This window comes from Salmo salar, chromosome ssa02, assembly GCF_905237065.1.
Source record: "Salmo salar chromosome ssa02, Ssal_v3.1, whole genome shotgun sequence".
Lineage (NCBI taxonomy): Eukaryota > Metazoa > Chordata > Actinopteri > Salmoniformes > Salmonidae > Salmo > Salmo salar.
Window position 1 is genome coordinate 50,683,592 of NC_059443.1, and position 14,615 is coordinate 50,698,206.

At 41.2% G+C, this 14,615-nt stretch overlaps 1 protein-coding gene across 4 annotated transcripts in view; it reads right to left on the reverse strand.

Moving 5' to 3' along the window:
• LOC106585260 (phosphofurin acidic cluster sorting protein 2) overlaps positions 1 to 14,359 on the reverse strand; it is a 96,240-nt gene extending 81,881 nt beyond the window's left edge. For 2 of the 4 annotated variants that reach the window (XM_014171299.2, XM_014171290.2), the window contains exon 1: positions 13,955 to 14,359. In XM_014171299.2, coding sequence (XP_014026774.1) covers positions 13,955 to 14,187 — 233 coding nt within the window. In that variant the 5' untranslated portion in view covers positions 14,188 to 14,359. The remainder of the gene's footprint in view (positions 1 to 13,954) is intronic. The other 2 variants (XM_014171317.2, XM_014171309.2) reach the window with 1 other exon arrangement.
• Between the last annotated feature and the right edge of the window lie 256 nt (positions 14,360 to 14,615).

The following is a 14,615-nucleotide window of genomic DNA, read 5'->3' on the forward strand; positions in this document are numbered from 1 at the left end:
ATTGTTATGTCTTTGCGTGCAATTTGAAGGAAGGTAGTTTTGCGTGGCATTGCTAACTAGCGTTAGCGCAATGACTGGAAGTCTACTGGAAATCCACCACACATCTACCTCAGCTATAATGGGGGCCAACTAAAGAAATACACGATTATGAAATTATGAAGTTGCAAAAGCAGCTACTGGTTTGTTAGAAACTTATGTGAATCTAACAGAGTCCATGTCTGCCACTATAATGATACTTACAAACCGGCACAATAGACTCAAACAAAGCATGCAAACTTCTGGAGCAAAAACCAAGGAGCTAGCTTGTCACACCAGGTATGTAGATCTCAGGTTCGGTGACGTCCTTGTGGGATGCTAACGCAGCTATCCGCTACATTCACACATTGAGGTAATAATAGGCATTGCCAAAGTGTCTTAACACGTTGTCTGAGGTGTTGGGGTGCAAAATCGTTGTTGAAAAAAACTATTGTTTTGAACAAATAACGAAATTACTGCCCATAGAAGTTTATAAAATACGACATGTTGCTCAAGGACAATGCGAACGAGACATACAATTGAAGTCGGAAGTTTACATACACTTAGGTTGGAGTCATTAAAACTCATTTTTCAACCACTCCACAAACTATAGTCTTGGCAAGTCGGTTAGGACATCTACTTTGTGCATGACACAAGTCATTTTCCAACAATTGCTTACAGACAGATTATTTCACTTATAATTCAATGTATCACAATTCCAGTGGGTCAGAAGTTTACATACACTAAGTTGACTGTGCCTTTAAACAGCTTGGAAAATTCCAGAAAATGATGGTATGGCTTTAGAAGCTTCTGATAGGCTAATTGACATCATTTGAGTCAATTGGAGGTGTACCTGTGGATGCATGTCAAGGCCTACCTTCAAACTCAGTGCCTCTTTGCTTGACATCATGGGAAAATCTAAAGAAAATCAGCCAAGACCTCAGAAAAAAATGGTAGACCTCTACAAGTCTGGTTCATCCTTGTGAGCAATTTCCAAACGTCTGAAGGTACCACGTTCATCTATACAAACAATAGTACGTAAGTATAAACACCAACACGCGTTCTGTCTTCCAGAGATGAACGTACTTTGGTGCGAAAAGTGCAAATCAATCCCAGAACAGCAGCAAAGGACCTTGTGAAGATGCTGGAGGAAACAGGTACAAAAGTATCTATATCCACAGTAAAACGAGTCCTATACTGACATAACCTGAAAGGCTGCTCAGCAAGGAAGAAGCCACTGCTCCAAAACCGACATAAAAAAGCCTGACTACGGTTTGCATCTGCACATGGGGACAAAGATGGTCATTTTTGGAGAAATGTCTTCTGGTCTGATGAAACAAAAATAGAACTGTTTGGCCATAACGACCATTGTTATGTTTGGAGGAAAAAGGATGCTTGCAAGCCAAAGAACACCATCCCAACCGTGAAGCACAGGGATGGCAGCATCATGTTGTGGGGGTGCTTTGCTACAGGAGGGACTGGTGCACTCCACAAAATAGATGGCATCATGAGGAAAATTATATGGCGATATTGAAGCATCATCTCAAGACATCAGTCAGGAAGTTAAAGCTTGGTCGCAAATGGGTCTTCCAAATGGACAATGACCCCAAGTATACTTCCAAAATTGTTGTCCTTAAGCCATTTTGCCACAAAGTCGAGGTATTGGATTGGCCATCACAAAACCCTGACCTCAATCCTATAGAAAATTTGTGGGGAGAACTGAAAAAGCGTGTGCGAGCAACGAGGCCTACAAACCTGACTCAGTTACACCAGCTCTGTCAGGAGGAATGGGACAAAATTCACCCAACTTATTGAGGGAAGCTTGTGGAAGGCTACCCAAAACGTTTGACCCAAGTAAAAAAATGTAAAGGCAATGCTACCAAATACCAATTGAGTGCATGTAAACTTCTGACCCACTGGGAATGTGATGAAATAAAAAAAAAGCTGAAATAAATCACTCTACTATTATTCTGACATTTCGCAATCTTAAAATAAAGTGGTGATCCTAACTGACCTAACACAGGGAATTTTTACTAGGATTACTGGGATTGTGAAAAACTGAGTTTAAATGTATTTGGCTAAGGTGTATGTAAACTTCCAACTTCAACTGTATAAGACACGCTTCAAAAGGACCTGCCCACCTTGGCAAGCACAAGTAACAACAAAGACGGCGGTGAAAATAACAGTGCTTAGGCCTAGGAGTGTGAACGTTTAAACAAAGTTGGTATCCTTTACATTAAGAAAATCCATAACCCAATTTATTTTGTTTGTTTGTTTTTTCTCCTAACAAAATTACAATCACAGTACAGTTATCAAAAAACATTATTTTCCGTGTTATAGCCTAACTAGACTTTAGCCTGTAAAGGTCTGTGGATAGTAAGGTAATTTAAATAAAACCAGAAAGCTAAAGGCAAACAATTTGCTAGGCCTGCAAGACAAGATACAGCGAGATGTAGATTACCAAGACATTCTTTCCGGCTGACCCCTCCTCTCCCCCGCTGGTTTGCCTGCTCTTGTTCTTCACCAGAGATCTGTATTTAATAATAAGATGCTCATGTCTCCGCCCTAACAATGGGAGTCAGTGTCCCGAAGGCGGGAAGGCCGGTGACAAGCTTAGTTCCAAAATAAGCCCATAGAAATGCTTTGGGTTTATTTTAGACAGATTTTGGTGAGACAGAACTCTTGCGTCGCCTCTTCTTCTCGGTCTTCACTAATGATGCGAGTGTGTGTTCAGTCTTCGGTCTGTTGCGTGTAGAATATCCTAGCCTATTCATTGATAATAGGCCCTGCTTTACTGAAGTTGCTAGACATTGTAAGCCAAGAAATGGCAAGATACAGCTTTTCATTGCGAGATACAGCATTTGATTGCTGATAGATAGAACCATGCAATAGGCCTGACTGGTGGCCGACCTGCCTATACTGTGCCACTCCCCTTTCTCTCTGTCCCTCGCTAGCTCGGTATGAAAAATGCAAGTGGTTGTGTTCTCGGAAGTACAACAACTAAATCAGTCTCATCCGTTCTAAAAATACTGAATCTTAGGCATCTTGACACTCATAAATGACAGTTTCCACAGGAAGCTGATGTGCAAGGAATCAATTATTTTGGAGTCGACTCTCCACTAGAGGGCGACCGATTAATCGTTATGGCCGATTAATTAGGGCCGATTTCAAGTTTTCATAGTAATCGGAAATCGGTATTTTTGGCCACCGATTTGCCGATTTCAATTTTTATTCTTTTTTTAAACCTTTATTTAACTAGGCAAGTCAGTTAAGAACACATTCTTATTTTCAATGACGGCCTAGGAACGGTGGGTTAACTGCCTTGTTCAGGGGCAGAACGACAGATTTTTACCTTGTCAGCTTGGGGATGCAACCTTACGTTAACTAGCCCAACGCTCTAACCACCTGCTTTACGTTGCCAAGGTAAATGGCTAGCTAGCATTAAGCTTATCTTATAAAAAAAAAACAATCAATCATAAACAGTAGTTAACTACACATGGTTGATGATATTACTAGTTTATCTAGCCTGTCCTGCTTTGCATATAATCGATGTGGTGCGCATTCGCGAAAAAGGACTGTCTTTGCTCCGACGTGTACCTAACCATAAATAATGTCTTTCTTAAAATCAATACACAAGTATATATTTTTAAACCTGCATATTTAGTTAATATTGCCTGCTAACATGAATTTCTTTTAACTAGGGAAAATGTGTCACCTCTTGCAAACAGAGTCAGGGTATATGCAGCAGTTTGGGCGGCCTGGCTCGTTGCGAACTATGAAAACTATTTCTTCCTAACAAAGACAGCTGACTTCGTCAGACGGGGATGATTTAACAAAAGCGCATTTGCGAAAAAAAGCACAATCGTTGCACGACTGTACCTAACCATAAACATCAATGCCTTAAAATCCATACACAGAAGTATATATTTTTAAACCTGCATATTTAGCTAACAGAAATCCAGGTTAGCAGGCAATATTTACCAGGTGAAATTGTGTCAGTTCTCTTGCGTTCGTTGCACGCAGAATCAGGGTATACAGAATCTGTCTCGTTGCGAACTAATTTGCCAGAATTTTACGGAACTATGAAATAACATTGTAGGTTGTGTGATGTAACAGGAATATTTAGACTTATTGATGCCACCCGTTAGATAAAATACGGAACGGTTCCGTATGTCACTGAAAGAATAATGTTTTTGAGATGATAGGTCATTAACCTGTTGGGGATAGGGGGCAGTATTTGCACGGCTGGATAAAAAACGTAACCGATTTAATCTGGTTACTACTCCTGCCCAGTAACTAGAATATGCATATAATTATTGGCTTTGGATAGAAAACACCCTAAAGTTTCTAAAACTGTTTGAATGGTGTCTGTGAGTATAACAGAACTCCTATGGCAGGCCAAAACCTGAGAAGATTTAAAGCAGGAAGTGGCCTGTATGAGAAGTAGTGTTTCATCTTGGCTCTTTTTATTGAAGACTCAGGATCTGTGTAATAACGTGACACTTCCTACGTCTTCCATAGGGTCTCAGAGCCCGGGAAAACGTTGAACGATATCGAGGCAGGCTCTGGCTGAAACACTTTATCGCTTTTGGCAAGTGGCCACTCAGAGTACTATGGGCTTAGGCGCGTGCCCGCTTTGACCGAATGGTTTCTTTTCCTTTGTCTGTTTATCTAAACGCAGATTCCCGGTCGGAATATTATCGCTTTTTTATGAGAAAAATTGCATAAAAATTGATTTTAAACAGCGGTTGACATGCTTCGAAGTACGGTAATGGAATATTTAGAATTCTTTTGTCACGAATTGCGCCATGCTCGTCACCCTTATTTAGCCTTTAGGATAGTGTCTAGAACGCACGAACAAAACGCCGCTGTTTGGATATAACGATGGATTATTTTGGACCAAACCAACATTTGTTATTGAAGTAGAAGTCCTGGGAGTGCATTCTGACGAAGACAACAAAGGTAAGAACATTTTTCTTATAGTAAATCTGACTTTGATGAGTGCTAAACCTGCTGGGTGTCTAAATAGCTAGCCCTGTGATGCCGGGCTATCTACTGAGAATATTGCAAAATGTGCTTTCACCGAAAAGCTATTTTAAAATCGGACATATCGAGTGCATAGAGGAGATCTGTATCTATAATTCTTAAAATATTTGTTATGCTTTTTGTGAACGTTTATCGTGAGTAATTTAGTAAATTCACCGGCAGTGTTCGGTGGGAATGCTAGTCACATGCTAATGTAAAAAGCTGTTTTTTTATACAAATATGAACTTGATTGAACAAAACATGCATGTATTGTATAACATAATGTCCTAGGGTGTGTCATCTGATGAAGATCATCAAAGGTTAGTGCTACATTTAGCTGTGGTTTGGGTTTATGTGACATTATATGCTAGCTTGAAAAATGGGTGTCTGATTATTTCTGGCTCGGTACTCTGCTGACATAATCTAATGTTTTGCTTTCGTTGTAAAGCCTTTTTGAAATCGGACAGTGTGCTTAGATTAACGAGAGTCTTATCTTTAAAATGGTGTAAAATAGTCATATTTTTGAAAAATTGAAGTAATAGCATATCTAAGGATTTGAATAACGCGCCACAGGATTCAACTGGCTGTTGAGTAGGTGGGAAGCAAGCGTCCCACCTAGCCCATAGAGGTTAATATGGTCAAATATGGAAACTAAGGTTTATTATATTATAGTTAAGTCTATGATTTGATATTTGATAGAGCAGTCTGACTGAGCGGTGGTAGGCAGCAGCAGGCTCGTAATAGTCAAAGATATATGGTTTAGAGAGAAATAGTCGACGCGTCATAATTCCTGTAATAACTTGCGGCTGAACTTGAAAGGCGTTCCTTCGTTGTTTTACTGTTCATGTCTTCCATAGAGAATGTCTTGATCTACTTCAAATAAGGTCTGTGTTTTGTGCTTAAACCGCCTCGGCGTTTTGATACCCGTGTAAATCTCACTAGGTAACGTTTGTCAACATATTTTCATAAATCCACTCTACAAAAAAATGTATCTTCGCTTATATTGATCAGAGTTATATCCTATGGATATCTACACAGTTATAAAATTGGCAAGGTGGTGTAAGCCTAAACCAAACACAGACCTTATTTTAAGTTAATCTAAAAATATCCTATGAAATAAATGAAGGAACCGCTTTTCAGATTTTGCTAGAAGGTGTCATGGGAATTGTGACTCGCACTTTGGTAGTCAATTCTTACCATGCCCATTATTAAAATAGGATTTCCTGCATATAGAAATTAGTTTTTGTTTTCAGCATTCATCACAGGTAACTTACACTTTATTTTTATTATTCAAACAGTTGAGAGTATGTCTCCTAAGCAGACTCTTCAGTATCGTTGTCACTTCAGAGCTGTGTGTGTTATATTATATATATATATATATATAAAAATCATAATAGTCGGCCGATTAATTGGTATCGGCTTTTTTGGCCCTCCAATAAATCGGTATCGGCGTTGAAAAATCATAATCGGCCGACCTCTACTCTCCACCACTACGTCATTGTCGTTAACTTAGGAAAATGGCAGAGAAAAGCAAGCGACAGCAGGGAAGTCCTGTATGGAAATACTTTGAGAAGTTAAATGAGAAGGAAATACAAACTTTGCGAAGTGGAATTGAGGTACTGTAATGGTAGATCAGGTGCAATGCTTAACCATCTTAAAAGGGACACACCGTGAGATCCAAACCATTGCTGGCAGCAGTGCAGCTGCATTGTGAATTTAGGTGGAATTTCTCTTTAACAGGAATCAACAACAAAAAAAGTACAGTTTAAACGTTATGACAAAAAATGTCAATTTGTCACATCCCTACTTAGGCCTACTCTTTAATTAAGTATGTGAAAATGCTAATGTACATTCTGTCAGTTAGATAAGCACTAACCATTTTTTATATGCAGGTAACTTGAAAAATGTATCTCTAAAAAACATAAAATAAAGAACAAATTGGATCTAGAAAAAATGCTCAGACAATCTTAACAGACAATAGCCTATATTAGAATATCAATAAAAAGGTGTTTTTTGAAATCCACGCATTTTGCCCCTCCAGCTGAATATCTTTGCTAGATCCCATTTGTTCTTCATTTCATGCACCTTGGTTTAGGCGTAGGCTACTGTGTATTACTGTGGAGTGGGTAGCGAGTCGCAACTGTAAGAAAAATGTACCCACAAGCCTGTAAGGGGTTATAGAATGAATTCTGAAAATGAGAAAATGTCAGTGTGGATATTGGAGTGTGTTGAAGGACACTAGAGCAACAAAAAAAACATCTCCATAAACACAACTACTTCCTTTCCTTTTCACTGTCTGCGGGGAACTTTCTGGCTTAGCCACTGAAAATGTATGTGTACATGTGTTAGGCGAGTACGAGAACATCTGCCGCTTAGGGATCCCGCAAGACAAAGCTAATATGATACGAGGTTATGATATATACATTTTTTAAATAACTTTCAACTCTGCTCTGCCAAAGTAAAGAAAAACTATTTTTTATTAAATAAACATGAAGAACTTGTGTGTGTTACATGGGGCTTTCATTTCAAGATAAAGGGGATAGATTGAAAAAGATGATAAAGAACATTGAGGAAAAGGACATCAAATCTATGAGAATGTATTTATGTATGAAGCATGAAGTATTTCTTAAACTCAGTCACTGCTTGGCCAGGTCGCAATTGTAAATGAGAACTTGTTCTCAAATGGCCTACCTGGTTAAATAAAGGTGAAATAAAAAAAATATTTTAAAAAAATGACAGAAAGCATGCCATTTATCAACAGGTAAAACCTGGCAAGCCTGTTACCTCATACAATATACATTTAGCTAAGAGCAAAGACAGGCACAATTTGTTCAAAAGTTAGGGATATTGAAATTGTCTTCACTTAGCCTGCAGAGCATGAATCATTTTCAGTTTCTATCGCAAAATGTGGCAATGAAGCATATAGAGAGTTATGACAGTGGTTATTCCTACTATATGTGTGTTCTGTACAATATTACTTTACATTCAGTGATATAAGAATGTTATGACATGTTTATGACACCATTGTGACACTTATGATAAAGTAAAGTTCAAGTAAAGTGTTGTCAAATATTGAGTGAATAGGCCTAAGCCTACTGTAAGTGGGTTGGACTGAAAAACTACAAGAAGAAAAATACAAGAAGAGAGCCATTGGAGGTAATCATTAGCATATTCTACTGCAATCATTGAACCCATGATTTCTGGGTTATTAGAGCAATTAGATTAGGCCTGTACTGTATACAGGTAACTGCCAAAATAAAGGAAACACCAACATAAAGTGTATTAAAGGTCCAATGGAACCATTTTTATCTCAATATCAAATCATTTCTGGGTAGCAATGAAGTACCTTAATGTGACTTAGCAATTACAAATGGTCAAAAATAAACAAAAATAGCAACTTAGTAAAGAGCAATTTCTCAAGCAAGAATTATGCTAGGACTGTCTGGGAGCGGTCTGAGGGGAAAACTGAAAATTAGCTGTTAACAGCAGAGAGATTTGGAACTCTGGCTCTGGTCCAAACACTTAAAAAGACACACCCTATCCCCTCAGCCCTCAAATTAAGTGGACACTTCTGATGACGTATCATGACATCTGACGAGTATACACTTGCAGGGCGAGGGAGGAAGGAATGATTTCTAAATGGACCACCCTTGGCCGGAAATCGTCACTCGTCGATCGCGCGATAATTGTGTTTTCAACCACCGGTAGCTTGTGGGTGCTTTATATGCGCAACAGTCAATTATGATTGCATGTCTACTTCTATTAAATATATAATTATTAATATACGCCTACTGTAAGATAGCTAGCAAATTAATTAGCTAACTAACATTAGCCTGCCTAGCTGGAACTTCTGACTTACAATTTCTAACTTACTTGCATTCGTTTTAAACTTACACTTGTATGTTGACTTCTCCATTTATGTTTTTAAGCTTTGCTGACTTTTCTTAGCGGATGTACAATCGTCGCAAATTGAATTATGGGGAGTTTCAGGCCCCGGAGTGAACATAATTGTACACTTGCAAAGCTGACTAGAAACGAGGGCTGAGGGGCTTCCCTTGCTTGGCTAATCATTTGGACTACCCTCCAAGATGGCGACGGGGATTCCCCCAAGGGCATAAGGTGAGGGTAAGTAATTTAAGTGTTTGGACCGCAGCCTCTGTCTTATCGGTCTATTAATTAATTTAATGCATGGCGATGTCACCAGGTGTAATCATTTGTCCAAACAGTAAACTGGAGCTTCCATTGGCCAAATTCAGGTAGGTCCTTCCCAGTTTCAGTCCATTTTCTTTAGTGTAAGAAACATTTTGCAACAGAATCGACATAATGAAAACATCAATGAGTGCATCGATGACGTTATCTCTACAGTGACTGAAATGTACATACCTCAACCAAAAGCCATGGATAAAAGGCAAGATCCACACTGAGCTAAAGGGTAGAGCTGACGCTTTCAAGGAGCGGGACTCTAAACCGGAAGCTTATAAGAAATCCCGCTATGCCCTCCGACGAACCATCAAAAAGGCAAAGCATCAATGCAGGACTAAGATCGAATCGTACTACACCGGCTTCGACACTCGTCGAATGAGGCAGGGCTTGCAAACCATTACAGGCTACAAAGGGAAGCAGAGCCGAGAGCTGGCCAGTAGCACAAGCCTACTGGACGAGCTAAATTACTTCTATGCTCTCTGAGGCAAGTAACACTGAAACATGCATGAGAGCATCAGCTGTTCCGGACGACTGTGTGATCACGCTCTCCGTAGCTGTAGTAAGACCTTTAAATTGGTCAACATTCACAAGGGCCAGACAGATTCCCAGCACGTGTACTCTGAGCATGCGCTGGCCAACTGGCAAGTGTCTTCACTGACATTTTCAACCTCTCCCTGTCTGAGTGTGGCAGCTTCATTAAATAGTACCCGCAAAACACCAGTCTCAACGTCAACAGTGAAGAGGCGACTCCGGGTTACCGGCCTTATAGGCAGAGTTGTAAAGAAAAGGCCATATCTCAGACTGGCCAATAAAAAGAAAAGATTAAGATGGGCAAAAGAACACAGACATTGGACAGAGGAACTCTGCCAGGCATCCCGGAGCATCCCGGAGTCACCTCTCGCTGTTGGCGTTGAGACCGGTGTTCTGCGGGTACTATTTAATGAAGCTGCCAGTTGAGGACTTGTGAGGCGTCCGTTTCTCAAACTAGACACTCTAATGTACTTGTCCTCTTGCTCAGTTCTGCACCGGGGCCTCCCACTCCTCTTTCTATTCTGGTATAGCCAGTTTGCGCTGTTCTGTGAAGGGAGTAGTACACAGCGTTGTAAGAGATCTTCAGTTTCTTTGCAATTTCTCCAATGGAATAGCCTTGATTTCTCAGAACAAGAATAGACTGATGAGTTTCAGAAGAAAGTTCCTAATTTCTGGCCATTTTGAGCCTGTAATCGAACCCACAAATGCTGATGCTCCAGATACTCAACTAGTCTAAAGAAGGCCAGTTTTATTGCTTCTTTGATAAGAACAACAGTTTTCAGATGTGCTAACGTAATTGCAAAAGGGTTTTCTAATGATCAATTAGCCTTTTAAAATGATAAACTTGGATTAGCTTGTCCCCGCACATTGACTCTGTACCGGTACCCCCTATATATAGCCTCGCAATTGTTATTTTACTGCTGCGCTTTAATTACTTGATACTTTTTTTTTTTTTTTTTTTTAAAGGTATTTTTCTTAACTGCATTGTCGGTTAAGGGCTTGTAAGTAAGCATTTCACTGTAAGGTCTACACCTGTTGTATTTGGCGCATGTGACAAATACCATTTTATTTGATTTGATTATAGGGAAAGCCATCCATCCCACCAAAACAGGCTAAAATGTCAGGTAGTCTTTTCGAACAGCTCTTACACTAAAAGGGTGGAAATATATACTGCTCACTTAAACAACACAATGTAACTCCAAGTCAATCACACTTCTGTGAAATCAAACTGTCCACTTAGGAAGCAACACTGATTGACAATAAATGTCACATGCTGTTGTGCAAATGGAATAGACAACAGGTGGAAATGATAGGCAATAAGCAAGACACCCTCAATAAAGGAGTGGTTCTGCAGGTGGAGACCACAGACCACTTCTCAGTTCCTATGCTTCCTGGCTGATGTTTTGGTCACTTTTGAATGCTGGCGGTGCTTTCACTCTAGTGGTAGCATGAGACGGAGTCTACAACCCACACAAGTGGCTCAGGTAGTGCAGCTCATCCAGGATGGCACATCAATGCGAGCTGTGGCAAGAAGGTTTGCTGTGTCTGTCAGCGTAGTGTCCAGAGCATGGAGGCGCTACCAGGAGACAGGCCAGAACATCAGGAGACGTGGAGGAGGCCGTAGGGGTACAACAACCCTAGCAGCAGGACCGCTACCTCCGCCTTTGTGCAAGGAGGAGCAGGAGAAGCACTGCCAGAGCCCTGCAAAATGACCTCCAGCAGGCCACAAATGTGCATGTGTCTGCTCAAACGGTCAGAAACAGACTCCATGAGGGTGGTATGAGGGCCCGACATCCACAGGTGGGGGTTGTGCTTACAGCCCAACACCGTGCAGGACGTTTGGCATTTGCCAGAGAACACCAAGATTGGCAAATTCGCCACTGGCGCCCTGTGCTCTTCACAGATGAAAGCAGGTTCACACTGAGCACATGTGACAGACATGACAGAGTCTGGAGACGCTGTGGAGAACGTTCTGCTGCCTGCAACATCCTCCAGCATGACCAGTTTGGCGGTGGGTCAGTCATGGTGTGGAGTGGCATTTCTTTGGGGGGCCGCACAGCCCTCCATGTGCTCGCCAGAGGTAGCCTGACTGCCATTAGGTACCGAGATGAGATCCTCTGACCCCTTGTGAGACCATATGCTGGTGCGGTTGGCCCTGGGTTCCTCCTAATGCAAGACAATGCTAGACATCATGTGGCTGGAGTGTGTGAGCAGTTCCTGCAAGAGGAAGGCATTGATGCTATGGACTGGCCCGCCCGTTCCCCAGACCTGAATCCAATTGAGCACATCTGGGACATCATGTCTCGCTCCATCCACCAACGCCACGTTGCACCACAGACTGTCCAGGAGTTGGCGGATGCTTTAGTCCAGGTCTGGGAGGAGATCCCTCAGGAGACCATCCGCCACCTCATCAGGAGCATGCCCAGGCGTTGTAGGGAGGTCATACAGGCACGTGGAGGCCACACACACTACTGAGCCTCATTATGACTTGTTTTAAGGACATTACATCAAAGTTGGATCAGCCTGTAGTGTGGTTTCCCACTTTAATTTTGAGTGTGACTCCAAATCCAGACCTCCATGGGTTGATAAATTGGATTTCCATTGATTATTTTTGTGTGATTTTGTTGTCAGCACATTCAACTATGTAAAGAAAAAAGTATTTCATAAGATTATTTCTTTCATTCAGATCTAGAATGTGTTGTTTAAGTGTTGCCTTTATTTTTCTGAGCAATGTATATAAAACACAGGCAAATCATGTTTTTGACTGCACTGGGCCTTTAATATGGTTTTGGGCCCCCATGCAGCTGCCAGAACAGGTTCAATGTGCCTTGGCATATATTCTGCAAGTGTCTGGAACTCTACTGGAGGGATGCGACACCATTCTTCCAAGTGAAAATCCATAATTTTGTGTTTTTTTGATGGCGGTGGAAAATTCTGTCTCAGGCATAAGTCCAGAATCTCCCAATAACGGAGGCGCATAAAGATGGCGGCCCCCATACACTTACCACAAATTCCTTGTTTTTGCTAAATTTGCCGTATTGTACATTGCTCTTTTAGCAAAGTATAGCCTACATGATCCACCTTTAGCTTCAAGACGCAGGCAACTGGGAAAAAACTAAAAAGTAGATTGTTCTGATTTATTGGCACATTGAACCATATCGCCCGCTGTTGTTACACAGTGGATAGTGCTAAAATAATTACGTCATATCTGAATTATGCCAGCTTTACGCACGTTCGCCATTGGGTTGAGATCCGGTGACAGATACACACACTGCCTATGCTCCTTTGAGACACCTCTTTCAAAGTCACTGAGATCTCTTCTTCTAGTCATGGTAGCCAACATAATGGGCAATGGGTATTTTTATACATGACCCTAAGCATGATGGGATGTTAATTGCTTAATTAACTCAGGGACCACACCTGTGTAGAAGCACATGCTTTCAATATACTTTGTATCCATCATTTACTCAAGTGTTTCCTTTATTTTGGCAGTTCCCTGTTGATAACCTATGCAGTTTCATTGACTGGCAAACATATTTTCTAGCTACATATCAAGTCTGTTTTACCGTGCAGCTCTGGAACGTAGGCTATGGGTGGATGGAATTCATAACAAACGGTTTAACTCGGTGAAAATAGCTCCATGTGGCCTAGAATAACGGTTATCTGCTTCAAATAACGGGAAAGTGTCTGAAAATCAAGAGGGGTCTATGCAAGGCAAACCCTTTCTATGGAGAGCAAAACATTAATAAAAGTAGACTTATTAACAAGCTAGTAATTTAGCCAATGCAATTGTAGATTTTGTTTGGTCTATAAAACGGTTGTTCAGTATGCGTATAGCCTAACCTTCTTTGGCATTAAGATAGCTTTATCGTCATATTGTTCTTTGTTGTCGTGCATTCTTAAAATAAACAGGAGACTACGAGGGCAGACTTTGATTTTTATAAATCCAGAGAAATTGACTGTCTAGTCCGAGTGACCTACAACAAACTCAACCAAATGTCATTGCATTATGGATGTGTGAGGTTGCTGCTACAGACCATGGAACAGCTCTCAAAATGTAGCCTAGTTATCTTGTAACAACATGTAACAACCACTCCGAATTGGAAACATTACTACAGACGCCCACTCACAAAGAAAACTGATTACATACGTGCTGGGCAATGTAAGTAGCTTAGCCTACCTTGGAACACAACTGGGAGAAGAACGGTCTATTTCCCATGTTGCAAAAAGATTCATAGGCACGGGCATGGGACCATCCGACCCACCCGAATTCGAACCCATGCCCCCTGCTCCAACCGCGGCTCCGGGAGCAGTGGGCATAGGTGCCGGGGGTGGTCCACCGATCCCGCCGCCGCTACCAGGATTCAGGAAAGCGGCCCGCACTCCTCCTCTCTCTACGGCCGCCGCCATCATCGCCTCTCCCGGGGTAGCAGCAGGCTATCAGGCTGTGATGCTCGCTCGCGTAGCCACTCTCGGCTATATCACAGAAACTTCTCAATGTAGCAGGCAGCTAGCTCAAGGCTAGCATATGGAGATAGTGCTGAAACAGAGGCGTTCAAACACAAATATGGGCGGGGCGTTATTAAGCACGCACACGCATAAACGAGGTACGGTTCTACTATTGGACGCGAGGGGCGCCCGAGGACCATCAGATTTGTCAAAGGGGCGGATCATTGGTTGATTGTGAATAAAAAAATCAGCTGAATATTATTGGATTATAATAACATTATTAAATGTAATTAACCGCAATGTGATTATAGCTAGTAGACAATTATTAGTCTATACATAATTATTTATTGGACATTTTATGACCATAGTAAGAAACGTTATATATAGACTAA